Source organism: Pundamilia nyererei, unplaced genomic scaffold, assembly GCF_000239375.1.
Source record: "Pundamilia nyererei isolate P.nyererei 1_Seehausen unplaced genomic scaffold, PunNye1.0 scaffold00172, whole genome shotgun sequence".
Lineage (NCBI taxonomy): Eukaryota > Metazoa > Chordata > Actinopteri > Cichliformes > Cichlidae > Pundamilia > Pundamilia nyererei.
This window is the reverse complement of record NW_005187573.1, coordinates 519,629-541,677: the sequence shown is the minus strand read 5'-3', so window position 1 is coordinate 541,677 and position 22,049 is coordinate 519,629. Positions and strand designations below refer to the sequence as shown.

The following is a 22,049-nucleotide window of genomic DNA, read 5'->3' as shown; positions in this document are numbered from 1 at the left end:
TATATATATATATATTCACTCACAGTGGATGTTCTAATGAGGCAGAGCCTGAAATAGCAGTGGGGCTAGCACTGCAGAACTATGACATCCCATGTGAGAACTTGCCCAAATCACAGTGGCTGCAGCCGTGCGTCAGGTTTCTTTATTTATAACCCGTACGGTATTGTCCTACACTCTGAGCATATGGAGGATTATGTAACACTCAGCATCCAATAGATAACCACTAAAGTGAGGGCCTATATATAAAGCTCGCTGTAGACTTGTTTCTGAGGCTGCTTAAGATTGATTTGGCACTCCTGAACGTCTGCCTCACAATGATGTAACAAAAAGCATATTTTTCCTGGCTCTTTCTTTAATAGGTCGGTTCACTCAGGTAAAAAAGAAAAAAAGGAAGTATTTTGTCTATTAACTTTAGTGATTTTTATTTACACAGGTTTTCAAGTGTCTACAATGTTTTTGTTTTATTCTAAAGGCTCTAGGCACTTCCGATTTTTATATTCCATTAGGCACGCCATCAGGGAGACATCTAATCAAAACTCATTGTTCAACATGACCTCAGAAATATGGCCGGGTTCTAATGTCATTTCCACACATGCTGTGCGGCTCTGAAGTTTTCGAAACATTACCTCGCAGAGGTACCAGCGCAAATTTCTGACTCAGTCACGTAGGACAATAGCCCGTGTTTAACCTGCCAGCTCACTAGTTCACAGCCTGTGTGTGTGAAGCTAATAGTCTGGTGCATTCACTGCCTTTGAGTGGGCGTGGTGTGTGCTGCCTCCTGCACGCTCTGTCCAGGCTGGAGCGTTTTCTGTAGCGTGAACCCATCTGAAGTGCACTACTTCCTCTTGTGTGTTATGTGTGATAAAGGAAAATTGTGGTATTTTCTCCCAGCTTGATTTTTCTGAAATCGTTCAAAGCTGATGCGTGAAAACACGTCTGAAGAAGTACGTTGATGGATGTTGTGGGGAGTCCGGTGAGGAGAGGAGACAGAATACACTGAGAAAGCCGTAATCCATAACAAAAACTGTGGCATGTTATTCAAGAAGCCTAGGGGTAAAAAAAACAAACTATGTGCCCTCTACCATGGAAAACAGTGCTAGAGTGCCGAGGAAGACTAGTACTGTTTTAAAGGCAATGGGTGGGGGGGTGGGCGCTCATCAAGGTTGAGCTTATCTTTTGTTCATGTTTGCTGCACTTTGTATGAGGTTATTTGATCAATAAAAACTATTCATGGAATTATTTTTGAAAGTATCTTTGCTTTCCTCTTAGTATCTAAATGCTTTGCACAGTTGTCGGTTTGTGAGATTTGCTTCCACCCCTTCATACAATGGATGAGGAAGGAATTTCGTCGGTGGTCCTCAAAGCGAAGAAATATTAAAAAAGAAGCGATGTCCTTATTACTCAGGATAATCCAAGGACCTCACTCTCGTTATTTTTATTTCACATTCTTTTTATTGAGGAGAGGACAAAAAAAGTCGCTAAAATGAAAAAAAAAAACACTGGTAAGAAAACTGTTGAAACGGTGGCTCAGTGGTTTCCAACCTCGCGGTCAGGACTCCTGCAACGGGTTCATGGATGAATCCGAGAGGTCAGGGTTAGCAGATGCTCGCTAGAGTAGGATAAACTCTCTAAATCTGTGATATTGGCTTCTTTCTTTTGAAATGCTGTATAGTTTTAGTGTAAAACTTAACATTAGTTCGATCAAACTGTCAAGCACTAATGCAAATGCTCCACGAGTCAAGTAGAAATTTTATCTGTCAAAAAGATGTGAAACTGCAGAATTTTATTAAATGAAATACTACATTTCGTCAGCTATGCCTCACAAATGTACCTACTAATATATTGCAACCTAATGCCTTTAACAACATCTGTTGACTGATATCAGAATATCTGTTTATGTCATGTCCATAGCGTGCTGAACGACTTTCAAACTTCCATGGCACAAAAAAGGAGAACAACCAATAACAAAACAAACGAATCAGTGTCGCTAGCTGCTGGCAGCCAGATTGCTACTTGGAAGAGGAGTATTAGAAAATCGGTGCATCCCTAAAAAAAAAAAATCATAATTTTTGGTTAACTGACCTTTTAAGAAATATCAACTAATAAAATGTGACCGCTGTCATTTTGTCGATCGTCGCCGAGATCTGCTTTTGCAAACATCAGCTGTGCCGCTATAGCCATCTCCTCTGATTAGTCCTCATTCACTCAAATAGAAACGCCACCTCACGCTTGTCACATTGTATATAAGTGATCAGGCAGAAAGCTGGTCATTACAATCATGACATCAAATGCCTGGCAGCGGAGGTCAATCAGTGTACATTAACCAAACAGAGCTCGTTTGTTTTACAGCTTTTAGTGGCATGTTGGCACCAGCGTACATGAGCTTTAGGCTGGCATCCAGCGGGCACGAAGGGCCTCCCAGCAGAGCGGGAGTAAGATGGGTCTTGGCCAGCCCTCTAACGGAGGAATATGAAGGAGACAGAGTGTGGGGTGTTAATGTGCCCCCCCTCCTTTTCAAGCATTCAGCCACTCAGGTGATTTATGTAGCTGAAATTAACTACTTTCACATTTGGCATTCATAAATATCTAAAAGGTATACAGTGATGGACAGGTAACTGCCAGAAAGATGCCTTTTTTTTCCTTTCTTTTTGACCCTCCACACTTTTTTGGTCTTTTGACACGTCATTACATTTGTGTGTGAGTTGGTGCATAGACAAACACACAGGGAACCCAACCCCCACCTGGTCCTAATTATAGCAGATGAAGCCACATTTCAGTGGCACTCCGGTGATCTGTCATCGACAGGCCCTCACCAGTCTGGCTGGGAGTGATATCTCTCTGTAAAATATGTATGACATCAAAAAGCCTTAAAGGTTATTACAAATTAATAATGAGTAGTGGGCTGGGAGCAGTAAAAAATAGCCTTCCCTTGGTGTCGTGTTTAAATGTTTAATTTAACATGCTCCAGTATAAATGTGGACTGCCTCCCAGCAAGATGTGCAAAGGGCCCCGAGGCCTCGCCAGACTGCTGGAGGTCTGCGGCGTACAAACCCAGACTCCTACGCCGGACTAACGTGTATTAAAAGCGACATTCAGATTAGACTGATTCATGCAGATGTGAATGATCGCCCGTCTGGAGCCGTCAAGTGTTTTTGAAAAGGCGCCTCTTCATCTGCGTCTCTCTAAGAGCATACAGAATGAAAAAAGAAAAAAAAAAACACTAAAGGAAGTAGTTTTACTCGCATCAAGCGCAAATTCTCGGAAGACTCGGAGACACAGAAAAGCTCTTTCTGAGCGTTTCTCTGAAGCAAGTCGAATCATTGGCCCTGAACCCCCCTCACAGTAATGTCTGAAGACACTGTACAAAATTGCCTTATTTATGCCTGTAATGTAAGCTGTCTGTTCTACTGTCGCTCATTCTCTGTGGAACCAACGATGGTGGCAGCCGAGTCTGGAGTGAATTTGCCGGGCGACTACCTAGGAAACATCAACAGTCATTAATTATGTAAAAACTCCTCTCATAGTGGGAGCAGAAAAAAGCTGCATACAACTGCAGCGCCTGCTTCTATTAGACTCAATGTACTCTACAATGAGCCCTCGCTGCCTGGGGGCGTGGAGGGATTATCAGCCTACCACCACGACCCCCACAACGACACACACACGGGCTGTACAGTACGCTCACACTGGCACACTAAATGTGACGTTCCATTAAGTTCTGCACAAATGCATGCTTGTGTTTAGCTGCGGCGGAGAGGAGCACAAATCTCTGTGCTTGTCTCTCCTTCCTAGTCACCCCATCATTCACTCCTCTCCTTCGCAGGTCCTGTTTCTTTTCCCCGGCAATTGTCTACTTTCCGGCTTTTTCACTACAATGAATGAGATCGGCAAATCTGACAGGACAAATGATACGGCGTGTTTGTCAGGGAAGGCTGGGTGAAGGGGGCCGTTTGATTGTTGATAGTGCCGCCACCAACGTCGCTCTCGTTCTTCCTCTATTTGGAGCCAAATTAACCGCAGAGCCGTCCTACGCGGGGCCTACCTGAGATCTTCTTCCGAGCCCTTGCGATTGACAACGGCAGATTTATCAAGCAAATAATGGACCTAATTTCTGCACCATGTGTTTCCGATCCGTCTTCTGCCTGCAACAGACGCCGGATTGTTTGGCAGACTTCAAGCCATCTCCACACCGTTCGCTCCTCTGTCAGCTGCGCTCTTCTAACCGCGGTTCAAGGCTCGTTCATCAGCGCTGTTCTTTTTAGCGGATGCGGCTTTGGCATGATGTTCCTCCATGCTGAAACAAAGGCAGCGCTGACACCTGTAATTAATTAGGCTATTATGCATTCCGCAATGATAATTGCCTCACTGGAAAGTCACCAGCCTTCTAAGAGGGAGAGAGAGGAGAGGTGGCTGGAGAGCGCTATCCATCATAGAGGAGCACTCGCACTCCCTCTTTCGCTGCCTCCCTCTCCTCTCGTGTCATGCTGTCTCACCTTGACTAGTGTAGGCAGGGCTAGAGAAACACTGTCAACATGTGTCTGGGGGGGCGAGATATGCAGCTGTGCCTCCCCCTTAACTAGAACTGCTCCACCAGCGGCCTGCCAGGGTCCATCCACTCCAGGGCTTTGGCTCACATTGGCACAGTTACCCGTGACACCCCATCTGTTGTAGCTCTGTTCACTAGGGCAGTACAGTGCCGGGATAATGGGGGCACTTTATTGTTATAATTAGCCCTTACCTACACTTCTCCTCTCTTCTCTTCTCTCCTCTTAACAGTTCTCCCAGCACAGAAATCTAGTCCAGGTGCACTCATTACTACTTTTCGCAGCCCTCCTTCTCAGCACATCAACCGGTGCCTTCATCTTACCCTCAGCACGCCCGCGCTCCCTCCCATCATGCCGTGATGGATACATTTTCAGGAGACACACTTTCCTCAAGGTTTAGGTCACTCGGTGCTTGAAACATTTGAAAGAGCAAACTCAAAGAAAATGACAACTCCCGTCTTTTGAACTACAAAGACGTTCAAAAAAGATTTGTTTTCTCTTCTCCGTTTGTCTCTCGTCGGCTCTTGACTTTGACTTTGCTGTGACTTTGAGGTGTTAGTACGGAGGCTGGTGCTTTTGAATTTTGTTGAGAGGGTGGGAAACACAGTGGTTCTACCGCCTGTTGATGATGACTGGGGGGGGGGTACCCAGAAGGCACCTGCTGCCTAGCGGAGACAGCAGGCCCTTTGATCTCGGTTTAATGTCGTGCCATGTTCTCTGTCTCTCATGCAGCGACACGTGCCACGTCCGTCAGGATTACGTCAGCCCCACCTTGATCTGTAGAGGTTTGCTGTCTCTCTCTCTCTCTGTCTGGGTCATTATCAGCATACTACACTGGGGCATTGACCTGAAGTCTCTCTCCTCTTACACAGTATATGTAGATTTGCAGTTTTAGCCATGTTAGCTGCTGTAGAGAAAATGATGTTGGTGTATCCACCTTAAGGCTCCAACTGAAGTATCTTGCAACTATTAGATGCAAACCTTAAGTCTTCAAAGGATGACATGTGTCTTTATATCTAGCATGATTCTGAATTATTAATTTGGCAAATCTTATATATGATTGTATATAAAAGATTAATGTAGCCATCCTGAGGTTGTCCATTGGTTTTATTTTAAAGCCTTGAGTTTAATATTTTGGCTGTCGCCATCTTGGTTATTTGAACCAAGCAGGTGTAGAAGTAAGCCTGTTTGGGTGAGAGGAGTGCTAACACTAGCAAATCATACTAATAAGATGCGCTGACCCACTTGCATATGTGTTTCTGGGAGTTTTTCTGAAATTTGCAAAAAAAAAAAGGCACAAAAATAGGAAAAAACTAATGTTTGCAACTTGCTATTTGCTGCTATATGCTTTACATATATAAAATGGTAGAATTTACTTAGAAAAACTGGAGCACAGATTTCTTGGATGGGCTGCTCTGTATAATTAACTGCACAGCAGGCTCTAATATTTGTCAGATAATTCCATTAAAAATGCTCCAAATGGCACTGAGAGAGTTGAGAGGTCAGGTGCAGTGGATTGAATAAGTGGATGTAAAGCCGAGCTGAGCTTCAGCCGCAGACACCTGTGTCAGCACACCTGTAAAAGTGGCCACACCTCAAATAATGCATAACTTTAAGCCTTAGAACAGGGGTGTCGAACTCCAGGCCTCGAGGGCCGATGTCCTGCAGGTTTTAGATAACACCCTGGGTCAACACACCTGAATCGAATGATCAGTTTATTACCAGGCTTCTGGAGAACTTCAAGATATGTTGAGGAGGTAATTTAGCCATTTAAATCAGCTGTGTTGGATCAAGGACTCATCTAAAACCTGCAGGACACCGGCCCTCGAGGCCTGGAATTTGGCACCTGTACCTCAGAATAATTTAAATTGATTAGGTTTTTTTTTTTTAAAAACCCTTCATAACACATATTTTTGCACTAGGATATAAACCTGTTTATTTTGTTTGTTTTTTCTGCTTTAAATTTGTTCCTTGTAACTTAATTTTGTGGGGACTATTCAAGGAACTGCGGTAGTTCTTGCTTCAGTTTCAGTCCCTGAGTTTAAGCATTAAAACCTAGCAAAGCTTATTATATCTCATCATTCAGACATGTTTTTTTTTGTTAACTGCCGTATAAAATATCTGTGGTAGTGAACGTGGTCAGTGCTAACATGTATGTTAATGTTAACAAGCCCCCAGCAAACAGTTTCTCTCACATTACGGTGAGCATGCTGACGTTAGGATATAGCTCAAAGCATGACTTCCTGTACAGGGTTGCCTGCTAAAGCCTACATGATACTCCATTGTGGACGCAGACTGTAGAAGCCCCGACAGCCAAGTAGTCATTCCTGCTATGCTTCTTCGATGTTCGCCAACTGGATCAGATGCATAGTTGGTGCATTCTAATGTAAATTCTCTATTGATGAGTCTTTAAAAAAAGGCTGGCCTTCGAACATCTGCACAGACCCTTGAACTCCCTGTTTGATGGCTAAGTTTGCATCACTGAGACCCGAGTGCAGCTGAGCAGACTCGCGGACACGGAAAGTATATAACCACAGCCTAATCCAGTAGCAGCTGTAAAATGCTATATGAAAACCTTTCTGCCTTCTTCTCCTCAGGTTAATAGGGTCTTGAAACCTATATTGGATTTTTTTCTGGTGTACACTTTATAAGGTCCTACTCTGCCTCCATTCATTGTACCATTCAAATATCATTCAACTATTCCAATACAGTTGAGCCTCTCCCCTTGGGCTTACAGGCTACCATGAATGGTGTCAAATTTTCACATTGAATTTGTCATTGCTTTTGTTGCAGCATGTATTCACATGAGGAGCGGATAAGTGGTTCAGAAGAATATTGGTTTGGTCAGCTTTGGCCATTTATTTGGCTGAGACGGCAGCTCTGCAGTGGCTGAGTGGCGGCAGCGTCAGTCTTTTGTGAGCGCGGCGCATTGACTGACAGGCACCGCTGATTGGAATTGACGTGGCGACGAGATGTGTGTCAGTACTCTGACTGCTCATCTCACCGGGCACCCAGAGATGGCTGCAGCCACCGCCATGCTGCCACCACCGCTCCAAGATGGGTGTCACCATGATTAAATCTGCCCTCAAACACAGGCTGAATGAGAGCAACTTGATGTATATGTGTGTGTGTGTGTGTGTGTGTGTGTGTACGTGGGAGTGCATGTGTGGGTGTACACGGGTCCCTCAATGTCCAGACTGTATTGCAATAGTGTTTACCTCTGACTCTCTCCTCCACCCACTCATCAGTCACTCCTCACCAACTCATCTCTGCGCTCCCGCCTCTCCTGTGAACCTACTCTCAAAGCAAAACAACCGCCTGCAGTGACAGCTGCACAAGTGCTGGGCCTGCATGGCTAAGATCAGATCTCTTTCCTGCTTCTGAGGAGAAAATGATGATAGTTTTCTCTTTTATTTTTTTTTGCATTTGTTTTCGTTTTAACATACAGATCACATAAAAGAAACTGAAAGCAGATAACTCACAGGTTTCCTCCTTGAATTGTCTTTTACAATCGAAATTTTGCGGTGTTTCACAGAGGCATTCCCGTGACCAGTCAGTCATTAAAAAGTCATCTTGAAATTATTTTAACTCTTTTGACCTTTATTTAAGGCCTCCTTAATACTCGGCTATAAATTACCGAGTGAGATGCTGAATAATTTTGCTGCAAATGATGATTTACAGATGAAGGACCCACTGACCAGGAAATCCGCACAGGTGCTGATGTCTGAAATAACAATTTGGCTGATGGATGATAACAATATTTTTTTTGTTTACCAGTTTTTGGTTATTTATTTATTTATTTATTCATTTTTTTGGCGCTAGGGAAACAAAGAAGTTTTGCATTGAAGCCACTATGAGATACTTTATCAAAGTAATTTTACTCAGGACAGGTCAGAATGAATGTTGTTTATATGGATGCACCGCTGGGTATCTCTATAAACAACATGCATAGCACAGATAATTATCAGCCACAGCCACGGGTAAATGTCACCTTATTTCCAGAGTGGCAGTCAACAAGTGCACCCCTAAAATAGTATTACCTGCAGACTGGGAGAAGTCAGTCCACTAAAACCAATGTTTGGAAATGTAAAAAAAAATCAAACAATCACTGGGGGTTATATACTGAATATATGTTATAGAAATGTATCTCAGGAAAGAACAATAACGATCGTATTTTGGCTTATCTCCTGTATCAGCTCCAAGGAGCAAATATTTGTCACATATCCAGCAGATTCTTCTGGAAATTCTGGTGACAAGTGGTGCTGTGGTGGTAGTGGGCTTCCCACTGTTTTGTTCTAATAAGCATGGAGCGGGACCGGGGTTGTTGTGACATCCTGTCAGCCTGTGGGCTGGACTGGAGCTCAGTGAGCAGCACAGTAGGATGGACTCCCTCTGATTGTGCGCTGACCTTTGCATCATGGGGAAGATGACAGGTAATTTAGAGGCCTCAGGGACTGCGGAACCATACATTTTCTGTCCCCAAACCACCCCCAGCGACGACCACATTCACCTTGAGATGGAGGCGGCGCATCCGTGAATACACACATGCACACACTAACTCAGAGAGAATGAAATGGCACGCTGCTCACACGGAGGCACAGATGCATATGCAGACATGCTCCAAGCATTCACACATTTATTTGCACACTCTCCGCGTTGACACCCGCCCAACACCCCCATCATTGTCGCACACTCTAATCACCTGCATCATCACAACCCATCCTCAAACAACCAAATCACAGGGGGTGGCAAACTGGTAAGGCAGAGGGGGGAAACGATGATTTAGTGTGATAATTGCATAATCACCAGTTGTGATAATTGTAATTGATGACTGCATAATTGCTAATTGCGCTCTTTATGGGAACCTCTCTTTTCTGTTGTCTCTCTGTCTCTCTCTCTCAGCATTGCTCAGTAGCCCTTCATGCTGCCTCCTCTACTTCATTCTTGACTTGTTCTCCTTTATTTATTCCTCTCTCTTCAGCACATGCTAGCTATTTCTCACATACACACATAGACACTCACTAGTGGGCACTGTAAGTATTCTCAAAGGCTTATCAGTAAGTATTTCCCAGCAGCCTTGTCCCAGAGGCTGTGCTCTGCCCACTCCGCTGCTGCGTGAAGAGTTATGGAGAAGCGTTAACAGGTTTCCTTTGTCTCTCTTTTGCTGCTCTGCCTCAGGCTTTATTCCTCTTTGGAAAATCAACCTGCGGCCAAGCCCATTCCCTTGGTAGCCATATCCTTAATCATGAAATGGGTGAAAACAAAGAAAGAAATGTGAGCCAAACCCAGGGCAAGAGCCATATCACACAGCCAAAAGAGGAGAAGTGATTTGGTAGTTATAGACCTACCTTGAGCTGCACCTGTTCTTACAGGTCCTGATTTTTGGCAAGCTGTTGTCATCCTGAGACCAACAACACGCCCGGAATAACTGCCTCAGACCAAAAAAAAAGAAAAGAAGAAGGATTAAGAAAAACAGGCTATCCGGTACTTAAGAGCAGTGTGAAGGTTTTTTTCTCCACACTGCTGCTACAGCTTCACTAATATCATGATATTATAAAAGCACAAGTTTGGGCAGTTTGTGTGTGTGTGTGTGTGTGTTAACACAATGCCAAGGAGGAAAACATCAGTTTAAATAAGCAACTGTGGCTGCCATTCAAAATCTTGGAAGGGTTATAAGGCCATTTCCAGACAGGTTGCAGTCCTGGGCACCTGCAATGAGAGATGATTCACAAGTGCTAAACCTTCAAGGCAGATGCCAATCTTTACAGGAGTGAATGTTCTAGCAAATTCGCCCCAAGATTAAACCGTGCAGTGCTGAGAGAAACTAAATAAACCCCGAACATTACATCTCACACTTACATCTCAGGCCTCGGTTAGCGTTTTAAAATTCATAACATTAAAATTAAAAAGAGGATGAACAATTATGGCTTTGTGCCTAGTAGTCGTAGCAGCTACTTTTGGCTGTTCCCTTAATCACAATTGGTGACCACAGCTGTAGCTCCCTGCATATCTGGCAGATTTTTATGCCAGCTTCACTTCCTGATGTGTCCCCCAAGAGATTTGTCTGCTCCCAGGATTGAATCGGGGTATTTAACTTGTTAGGCAAATGCGTAAATCATACACTACGGAGCCACTTGCCAGGAGAAAGTCTCTTCTCACTAAAACAACATGGCATCATATCTTAGGTTTGTAAAGTTGCATTTGAACAAACCATGACACTTCTGGAAAAATGTCCTTCAGACAAACGTGACAGAGAAAGTGGAGATGTTCGGCTTTAATGCACAGTTCTAGGTTTGGTGAAAAGAACATGCAGAATATTAGCACAAAGAGCTCATACCAACTGCCAACCACAGTGGTGATGTGGTGATGATTTGGGCTTGTTTGGCAGCAAAGAAACTGGGCACCTTGCAGTCACTGAGTCCACCATGAACTTGTCTGTATACCAACGTATTCTTGGGTCAAATGTAAGCCATCTGTCTGACAGTTAGAGCTTGGCTGAACGTAGGTTATGCAACAGGACAACAGCAGCAAAATAAAAGAATCAAGATGATCTCAATTCTCCACAGCATTTTAGCGTTGGTAAAATTAAACAGAAAATGGTTCCTTCAAGCTCCAAAAAGTTGATTCTGTTCATCTGGATGTGGCGTTTTCAGTGGAGGAAACGTTTCGTCACTCATCCAAGTCTCAGCTGATTGCAGGTTTCCCCAATCTTATAAACAGTACATTTGCATAATGATTGAAACTAGCACCACTGATGAACAATGGGCTGTGAGGTCAGCTTTTTGATTAATATGCAAATTGTCATGACCATCGATCAACAACCATTTCTTCAAGTTATTTCTGCCAAAGGTGATTCTACAAGCTAATAAATAATGGTTCTGTAGTTTTTCCACAATCTGCTTCTGCATGTTGGCTTACTTTTTATTATATAAACAATGATGTGGTGTAATGTCAAATGAGCTGTTGTTCAAGTGAGTTTGCATATAAATAATTGTAAGATTTGGTTTATGTCCTGGTGTGAAAAACCATAGTATTAAGAGGGTTTTACTGTAAATTTAAGTTGAAAAGAATGTGATTCATATGGATATTTAAAGTGTATGAGCAAAATATATTTTTTTATTTAACAAAGCAGGATTTTTAGTTAGTGGGCAGCACGGTGGCACGGTGGTTAGCACTGTTGCCGCACAGCAAGAAGGTCCTGAGTTCAATTCCAACATCAGGCTGGGGTCTTTCTGTGTGGAGTTTGCATGTTCTCCCCGTGTTTGCGTGGGTTCCCTCCGGGTACTCCGGCTTCCTCCCACCGTCCAAAGACATGCAGCTTGAGGGGATAGGTTAATTGGAAAATCCAAATTGCCATTGTGTGAATGTGAGTGCGAATGGTTGTCTGTCCCTGTGTGTTGGCCCTGCGACAGACTGGCGACCTGTCCAGGGTGTACCCCGCCTCTCGCCCTATGATAGCTGGGATAGGCTCCAGCGCCCCCCGCGACCCTGAAAAGGATAAGCGGAAGTGAATGGATGGATGGATTTTTAGTTACATATTACGTTGGTGACATATCTGGCAGTTTAATATCTAAGCTAAAACTTGGGTAACAATGAAATTGCACGTTAGCAAGTGACAAAGCAAAGTTAAATCAGCAGCATAAACACAGATATTTGACTGAAACATAATTTTGAGTCAAATAAAATTTATCTCTATATTTAAAGGATGCTAGAAAAAGTTTGGGTTAGCTAACAAAGCAGAAACTTAGCTGTATTATTCATGTTTATACTTCTAACCTTTCTCAAATGTCCTAATGCATTCCTAAACATAGCAAGTTATCCATAATACTGGTGTGTTTGTCGCTATCCAGGAGTTCAGGATAGTCTTGGACAGGTTTTTCTGGTAATATTTGCCTAGCTCACCTGTGTTTTCATGGTATAACAATGCAAATGCAAGAAGCAATTCCACATTTTAGTGTCATCAAAGATTAGTCAACGTAATAATACTGTAGTAGCAGACTGTGAACTAAAGCTGGCACTGGATCTTTGTGATGTCATCATAAACACTGATCGGCTGAGGTACTTGTGATCCCAGGGGTATCATACAAATGCTGGTCCCTGTGCACCAGCTCCATATGCTCATATCAGTTAGACTTGTGGCTCGAAAAGCCCACGTGCTTGACTGGAGGTGGATTATCGTGGTCCTGAGGATGACTCTGTGATTATGCACGACACCTCAAAGTGCTTTGAGGAAAGGCAGATTTTTGTGGGGGTGTCTTTACGCAGAGCGGACACTAACTTGAGAAGGCATCAGACGGGCGTGTGATTGATGTCTTTGCTAGCGTCTGTAGGCAGGTTAATGGTGTGATTGTGAAGGTAATCTTCGTGTTCTCTCATTAAAGGATGATGGAGGGCCAGCAGACCCTGGAAGATGGAGCCTTGGCTGGTGCCTTCACAAGGAGCTCGGGCTTTTTACATATGCAGTTGGGAGTCTCATTTGATGTATATGCTTTGAGGAAGGCACGCCAGCCAGCAGACTGTCAGTGAAAAGTTGATGACTAGCTGTGGGATCAGCCACCCTGCTGTAGTGGCCATGTAGATGAGGTGTAAGCTCAGGTTGGTGATAGTTTGTCTTGGTGTCACAGAGTGGTGTTGTTGGTTTGCTCATTGTCACGCTGAAGAGAGGAGAAGGAGACTTTTTAGTTACTGCCTTAAAAACAAGCTCTGGGTCACCAAACTGCTCCTCCTCGGGAAGCAAGCATAAAAACAGTGTCTCATCATTGGGAATAAAGCTCGCCTCAGCTGAAGCAGCTCAGTTGTTGATGTACTCATAAGCAAAAGATAAAGCCGGAACGTTATTTATGGTGCCATTGAGCTTCACGCATTTTCACTGTTTGTGCACCAACATGCCAACATTAATGTCATGTTCCAAAGGGACAGGGGAGACGGGTGACTGGGGGAGGAGGGGGGCAAATGGAGGGTGGTGGGAGGGTTAAATATGGGTAGAGCTGAGTGAAACAGAACAGCATAGTGTAGCAGGCAGCTGACTGAGAGCGGCAGACTATTGCATCTGTATTGATTGGGCTCCAGCCTTTTCCATTTTCCATGAACTCCTCGGAGCTGCTCCAAGTGGGAGTGATGGGGGGATTTGCCTGATCTTTATGATATTTCTTTAAACATGATGCTGTCGTTATGCCTCCCTGGGGAAGACACCAGCCATTTCCAGTAAATCAAAGGCTCTGCGTCCCTCGCTGTTTTCCACACACCTTATTTATAACCCCACTAAACCGCCCCCAACACATTGCCACCATTCTCATAAGTGTTTTCTGCCTTTGCAAAATGAATGTTTTTTCTTTTCTTTTTTTTCCTTTGAGTGCAGCCGTACTGATGAGGAGGGGCTTTGCCATACTGCACACTTGACCCACTGTTGTGGAGTCCATTGAGCCAATTCGAGTCTGTAATCAACAGTGACAGAAATGACACGGACAATAGATGACAATAATTTGAATTCTATCTGCTTTTGGAGTGGGGGGCCATTTGAACAAGCCTGATCTGATTTACTGTTGCATGAGGACATGGAGAGGCAGATTCTGACTTACGAAAACAGGCCTGAGGTCTTAGCGGGAGCTGGGAGCAGAGTAACCCACATACCCACTAGTGCAGGTGCCCTCTCCATGGGGCCAGGTGGTAGCTAATTCACTTTCTTTGTCCCTCCTAATGAATCGTTAATTGGTTTGCATCACCCGCAGCGCCAAGGATAGCAGGTGCTGAGTGCTGCTGGTGATGGAGGCCACTGGCAAGTCTCCTCGCACACACCAGCACCTACATTTAACAGGCCAAATGTCACCTCGCAACATGTAGCATCTTGGCAGTGACACAGCAAGGACATGGTCATAGTTTATACCTTGTTTCTCTAGTTGTCGCAGATTATGTACAGTAGAAGCCACGCAGCATTTTTCCGGTATGCACATATAAAAGACAAGCAGGAATGTTTGATTTATTGGCAGGATGCTGTGAGGCTGACCTTTGCTCTCGCTACCATTCATTTATTGCGAGCAATAGGAGAGTTTGCATGCTTTCTGCTCTGTGTAAAAGCGTCAATTTAATGCCTGCAGTGCAAATATTCTGTGCATTGTGAGTTAGTCGTGTGCCAGGATCCTATCAGTCCGTGTTTTCCTTAATGGCATCTTCTCCCCTGCAGGTGGTTGCTCTGAACAAGCGCAGTAAGGAGGCAGAGTCTGCGTTCCTGGGAATCTACAAACAGCTTATCGAGGCCCCAGGTGAGTCTCCCACTAAGACCTGAGATGTGCATCTTCACAAACAACAGCAGCGGCAGCAGCATAAACACCGGCGTTACTCCTAGAATTATGTCTCTCCCTTCCAAGATCCCTCCCCAGAGATCAATTCCCTATCACTGGACCAGGCCTCTAAGTGTACACGCAGAGACATGTCATGCATATGCGAAGAAAAAAAGTAATTTTCTTACCATAGATAGATATGGTGGAACAGTATATGATACAAGATGCATAAAACCCTATAGCCTGTGGCTCTTATCTGTTTTTCAAAGTCTACGCTCTCAGAGTGGTTTCCAAAACTCTGCGTGAGGCCACTTCAAAACCCAGCACTGGTCCTTGAGTGTAGCCTGGCTGAGGAGCGAACACATCCTTGAGGAGCTTTGCTGTTGATTGTGGAGGGCCAATTAAAATCCCAACTGAAGTCTGGCTCTGTGCGGAACGCAGGTCTGATGAGGCCAATGGGGGGAAAAAGGGGGGAAAGACAGTAAGTAAGAGCAGAGGAAAGACGTATTGCGTGTTTATTTAGTTGTTATTTCAATGCCACGCAGGGCACATGTACTGTATTGCTCTTTGTTGCAGGAGACGGCAGCAAAACGCAGCCCAATCTCAGTCTAGATCAGAGAAACACTTGTGGCAGGAGTAGAGAATGCTGTTTACAGATTCAATGAATACAAGATAAAAGTCTGCGTCAGAGAAATAGCGACGGCGGCAACTGACTTTTAAAGGTCTCCATTTTTCCTTGAAGTCCCCTGCTTGATATTGCACCACCACACACATGCACACACCCACACATATACACTCTCACACACTTTGAATGGAGTTATTTCCTTGATAAAGATAGTTTTCTTTGAAGATGTATTCAGTTTGATTTTCTGACCTATACCTTTTATATCGAGGCCTTAATTCAAGCCTAGGAGGGTCTTGTGAGATATATATTGTCAAAAAACTCTCTCAAGTAGCAAATAGAGTCAACTAAGAGTTATGTTATGTTCAAGAACAAAGACTGATAAATTAAAAACAAAAAAAAACAAAAATCAGAGGCTGCTGTCATCCAACACCTGCTGTTAAGAAAAAGCATTTGTTTGCAGGGTAACGACTATCTTTTTTCTATCCGTGTTTCTTTATATCGAGTGTATTTATTCACCCCGCCTGTGGTCATTATATCGAGTATGCAGGAGTAGACATTCCTGTATCAGGTTACATCAGGTGACGTAGCGCAGCCAGCCTCCTACCTCCATTTGACCTTACATTTACAAAGGGAGTCTGTTTCACTGTAGCACTGCGACTCATACAGAGTGAAGCGAGTTGTTTTCACTCTCAGCACTCCGCAAAGGTCAGGGAGTTAGCTATGGTACTGAACACCATGAGGCAGTCATTGCTTGTAACTCCACGGGAGCATGACTGAATACGGTTATAACTACTCAATGAAAACTGTAATAACAGCGTAATGATAACCTTATGTTTAGTGCAACATTGATTTTTATTACTCAGCTGAGCAGAGGTGACAAAATTACAGAATGAAGCTGACAGAAAAACGAAACTTAAAAGTAATTTGTAAGAAGAATTTTCAGAATTTGGATTACATGCTATATGTACTACTAGTATTACTACATTACTCTCAAATTAAGGTGTAGCCTCCTCAGTATTCATTAAAGGTCCTGCTTTTTTACAATCTCAAAAGCATCGCTCTCTACACGGCTGTCTGCACTTTTTTTACCACAGTGACAGTCACCGTGCTACCCACTGCACTCATGGTGTCACAGCTTTGTGTTTTTTAACTTGTAGGTAAATTGTGACTAGCAATCAAGGTACTAATTGGGGCAAAATCAGAAGAGCACTCGTGAAAAATAATACTACTTAAAAAATAAACTTTAAATTTTGAAGTATCTGTCAAATATCAATTCAGGAAAGCTCTGTATGCTCATCTGTTTGTCTGTTATTCACCACAATAACCTTGCCATGGTTGATGCCATTTGGATGACCCGTTCTCATATTTAGATGCATTGCCTTTTGTTATTGCCTGGTCTGTGAGTAGCGCCATACATGCACACAGAGCCATGTTTTTATTTGGCTGTCTTTGTGAGGACAGCCTCTTACCTCTAAGTTTAACAGTTGAACAAAGTGACAAGACTGTACCCGAACCAAATTTTAACTTTCCCTTTAAAATTAAGCTCTTAAAGTTGTCTGGATGCTCCAGCTCGCTGTCTTCCCATTCTGCACAGCTACATTTTTAACAGGCACAGTCACATAACTGTTCTCAGTAACATCTGACACATTTATAGGGCATCTGTAAATTGTAACTGTGACCAAAGGAAGTTAGGTTACACTGAATAAACAGGCTTTTTAAAGGAGAATTAAATAACTTATTTTTTTGCTCCACTTGCCACTCATAAAATATTACATTATCCTGTAATGATGTGGCCAGGGTCTCCATGTCTGTCTGCTAGAATGTCTCACTCTGCAGTTGCCTACTCACTGTCACATGGTGTGGTTTGATCACAGCAGCCAAATCAGTCAGAGCACTGAGTGCTTATGTTTTTGGGCCTTGCAGTATCTGCCATCTGTGAGAAGGGCCTACAGTATCCTGTGCGTGTTTGTCACTGTACATCTTGCTGCTTGTGTCCAAGGTCACCCCCCCACCCCACACACCCCTCCCCGCCCACCTCTCGCTAGAATGGATGACTCCAGGTACACCGGAGGACAGTCATTTGGCTGTGGCCCCACTTCATTTCTCTCTGCCCCTCAAACACAACAGTGAGCTTTCCCACCATTCCCCCAACAAACGCTACAGCTCATGTATTTTTAATCTTTTGACAGATGCAATTATTCTTTACACGCCGTGCTCGTTAATCTTAATGCAGTTATTACTATTCATTGCAGGACGTTTTTCCCCTCCTATTATTTTATTTGAAAGTGCCTCTCCTTCAGTGTGTGTGTGTGTGCACGCTCAGTGTGCGCCGGCACCAAGCCTGTGGTCCAATCAGAGCGGGCCGACAGCGGAGTTAATGAATGCAAGAGGAGAACAAGGAAAGAAGGGGGGAGGGGCCCACGGTGCAGAGGCTCAATAAGTGACCTGTTGTATATGGATATTATTAACATGTGGTCACATATCAGTTATTCACTTTGCCACGCACGCTATCGGCTCCAAAAAGCTGTATCCATTACAGTTGCGAGATTCCAGCGTGATAATGCTGCGGTTTGTTAACGCTCCTGTTCAGATTGCAACAGTAAACTCAGAGCAGAAATAACTTTTTGATGCGAGTGATTGAAGTGATTTTTTTCATCTCCTTTCATGAGGCCCCTAAGCCGAGATGTCAATCCGCTGGAGTGTTTCATTAGCGTTCTATATTTTGATTTGCCTGTGACATCTCCCCATGCTGTGCAGTGTAACTCCTACCCAGTCTGGGGCTTGAAAGAGGCCTGTTAACAGTGTTTCCCTAACAATGTTTATATCACCTCCACATGGTTTTGATCAGCGCACATAAACACCTCCTGATCACTGAATGCTGAAAAACAGTGGCAGCTTCTGCCCGAATTCATCGGTTTCCCAGAGATGCTCCCGACTTCGTCTCTGTCTTCTTCTTCCTCGCCTTCTCTCCTGGAGTGTGCGAGTGCGCGTGCGTGCGTGTTCGAGTGGCGTTTGAACGTCTGCGTTTGTTGCCACCTCTGTGAGAGCAAGGAGGCCCTGTCGCCAGGGGCGTAGCCCTGAGACTGACGCTCCAGGTGTTTGCTCTTCCTTTCCTCCTCGTAGTTCACACACTCATCCCTCAGGATCCACCCCGCTCCCCCTCTCCTTTAGAACACATCGCCTTTTATCTGAGCGGGGAGCTCACTGAGACTTTCTGAAGATTCTGATCTGAATACACCCCTCTAAGTGTGTATGTGTGTCTGTGTTGGGGCCTACGGCGTGTCTGATGTGTGTGTCTATTTATGTGGAAATGTTATGACAACAGCGCTTGCTAGTGGTGACCGCGAGCACTGCAGACGAGAGCCCAGGCACAAGCAGCTTTTTTGCCACATTAAGGCGCGCGTCGTCTTGTGTTAAGAGATGCTTGTAAGTGCCTCACATATTCGCATCAGATTTTTCCCTCGGCTATGAGATTATCTGAACGCAGCACGCTGACCTTAGTAATTCAGAGTCGTTCAGATGCATAAAGAATAGTTGTCCTTCTTCAACCTCCCATATACAAATGCGAGCACCAGCAAGAGAGGCCTGCAAGGCACGGCGAGCTGGCTTTATTGTAATTGTGCAGCTGAGTACCTACAGTCAGGAGGAGAGTGAAGGAGAAGTGCCTTGTGCATTTGTGGCAGTCCTGTTGGAAAATAAGGGCATATAAAAGCTGATGGAAAAATGAAAGCTCTCTGGGCGGGACGAGATTATGCACAAGTGATTAATAAGAGCAGTAATAAACAAAGGCCCAGGAGATGTTTGAGGTGCTTAATAATGCATTATGTTCATAAAAGAGCCGGGGCCTCTCCAACTGATCCCTGTGGAGTAAGAGACCCCAGAGGGACCAGGAGAGTGTGCTCTTAAAAGACAGCAGCGTGTGTGTGTTTGTGTGCATGTGTGTAGGAATGCATGTGTGTGCGTGCGTGTCTAACCAAAGTATTCAAAAACAATTTTAAACAATAGGCCGGTATATTTGATGAGGTTATATCATTGTGATTTGTCTTACAAGTCTAATAAAACAAGACTGGGAGGTAGGTGGTTTTATCATTGTCACATTTCCAGTGAAGTTTGGTTTGGATGTTATTGGCACATCTTTTTTTTCACTGCAGCATCTCGTGTTAATTTTAAATGCTGTCTAGCTCTACTCTTTGTTCCAAAGCCCCGGTCTTTGTTCTGAGCTTTAAAATGTCTCGGTATTGATGTCATTCCTTCTTCGTCCTTCAGTCTGTCAAACAAAGACGCAGAACGGCAATGAAAAAGAACAGGTTAAAAAGTTTCTCTTTCAGCTTTGTTTTGTTCGTGCACACAAAAGCCTCCGCTTCCCACAATCATATTTTTTCATTCCACCTTCTATCTTTTTTCATTATTTTTTTATTTATTTATTTTTTATTTTAGCGTTTTCTCACTCCTGCCACATCAAGGTAAAGCGAGACTTGGGTTTGCTATCTGAATATCAAATGCTCGTTGGTTTAAAATACGCCACAAAAGGAACAAAGTTATGTTTCTGAATTTGCTGCAAGTGGTTTGTGTTTCTTCTAATCAAAACTAATCCTTGACTGGTTGCGGGAAAGAGGCCCCGTTTTATTCGATACATCTTATGTCACGATGCATTGTGTGCGAAGGTGAGAGCGAAGCTTTAGTGTTCTGTCAACCTAGTTTTAATCCTTGACAACAATATTACAGCAGTCTTGCTGTTTGTTGCAGCAGCGTCAGAGCATGTTTATGGACCTTGAAGTCCACTCAGAGGGAAAAAAAAAAAACAAGACTGTTTTGAATGAAAAGAAAAAACCTTGGAGCACAGCCTTGTAAATTAATTTGTTCGTGTTGTATGATGGGAACACAGCTGGCCTCATTAACATGCGCACAACAAATAATTATAGCTTCTTTTTTTTTCTCTCTCTCTTCAGCCAGCCAATGCTTGGCTAATGGGCTTGCTGGGTTAATTATGTCAGAGCGTAATTACACAGGGCCCAGGGAGACATAATGGTGCACCCTACTGCGCCCACACCGCCTAATGATGGTGTATCGCTGACAGGGCCAAGACGGACCGCCCCGACACACCTGCTTGTCTTGGCGCACGCCACGCTCGTCCACCCCCACCCACCTAGACGTGCAGCCTGAACCTGTGCACCCTCCACCTCCCCCCCGGTGTCACACGCCATCCGCCGAGCCAGGCTCTGACTGCTGGACCGAAGGCTCACCCAGACACAGAGTAGCTGCTTTGAGATGTGTAACCGCACAGAAACAGCAGCACAGTGACCACAAGCAAGGAGCTACAGGGTGGTAACCTCATTATCGCTCAGCTAAAGTGATGAAACTCAATATCAACATAGCGAGTGAGGTGGCGTGAAAACTTTAAAAAGTCACGCTAACCTTTTGTTGAGGATCAGTTGGGGTTACATTAATCAAATGGGTATTGTTTATGTAGTTTGGCCTTCTCTTATGTTGGTATTAATTACATTGTAATTTCTAATTAAGGATGCACACACAGCAAGATGAGCGAGACAGCCAGAATGAAAATCTGCAGCATGCCCATGCATCTTCTCTACTTCCAGTTTTCTCACATACAGTTAACGATTAGTGGCAACTTCTCATGGATGCGGACGATTAAGAAAGAAACCGTGTACAACATCATCAATAATGTGGCGACATCAGTGTGAAACAGTATTTTATGCTAACCTGTTGTTTTTTTCATACTTATATCTAAGTTTTGCAGAGCACCTGACCTGTTCAGGGTTTAGAATATGGCCTTTACCACAGACTGTATATAAAAGATGGATGTATTCACTGTGAACTTCCCAACACGTTCTCAATCCCAAAGCGTAATATGTTGCGCTAGGTGACAAATCGTCAACATATTACGCTTGCGGACACCCATCACGTCCCTAAATGACGAGATCGGGAAAATTAGAAAACATGAGAACCGTTTGGAATCAATCTACACATGTTCATTCATTTTACTTAAATCGCTTTGGAAAACACTATTTAACGTTATTAAAGTGCTGGTTAAGGTTAGGGATAAGGTTAGGTTAGGTTAGGGTTAGGGCTGGAATACATGGCTGGAGCGTGTATTACCACGTGTATACCATTATCATTCTACTGGATTTCACCCATAACTCGGCGCGTAGCATAACAACAGGGAAGGTCACCTTTCGCGTTCCTCAGGAACACCGTGGGATGTGACAAATTGTCGGGATGTTACGCCTCGGGAGTGAGAATGGGCTGGAACTTCCCCCTTATGTTTTATTGTTTTTCCGAGTCAGAAGTTACCACATGTGGATGAGATGGAGGCGTTCAGCAAGCCGCAGTCATAGCCTTTATGGGTGGATGCCAAATTTTTGTTTGGCATATAAAAAATTCTGTCATTTCACACACCAAAATTGTCTAATCGTGCAGTTAAGCTCATAGCCAGTCAGTGATATTTAAAACTAAAATTTAAAATTGCACTTGAAAATGCTCCAAAAGGCATCAACAGCACAGACGATGAGAGACCAAGTCCAGGGACTTCAGGTCATGCCAGACAGATGTCTAGCAGCTGCCATCTGTCACTCAAAAATGGCCTTT

The 22,049-nt window shown here is 43.9% G+C and overlaps 1 protein-coding gene across 2 annotated transcripts in view; it reads left to right on the top strand.

The window, feature by feature from the left end:
* The window catches only part of cux2b (cut-like homeobox 2b), a 94,080-nt gene that overhangs the window by 50,834 nt on the left and 21,197 nt on the right, over positions 1–22,049 (top strand). For both annotated transcript variants that reach the window (XM_005746077.2, XM_005746078.2), the window contains exon 4: positions 14,722–14,800. In XM_005746077.2, coding sequence (XP_005746134.1) covers positions 14,722–14,800 — 79 coding nt within the window. The remainder of the gene's footprint in view (positions 1–14,721; positions 14,801–22,049) is intronic.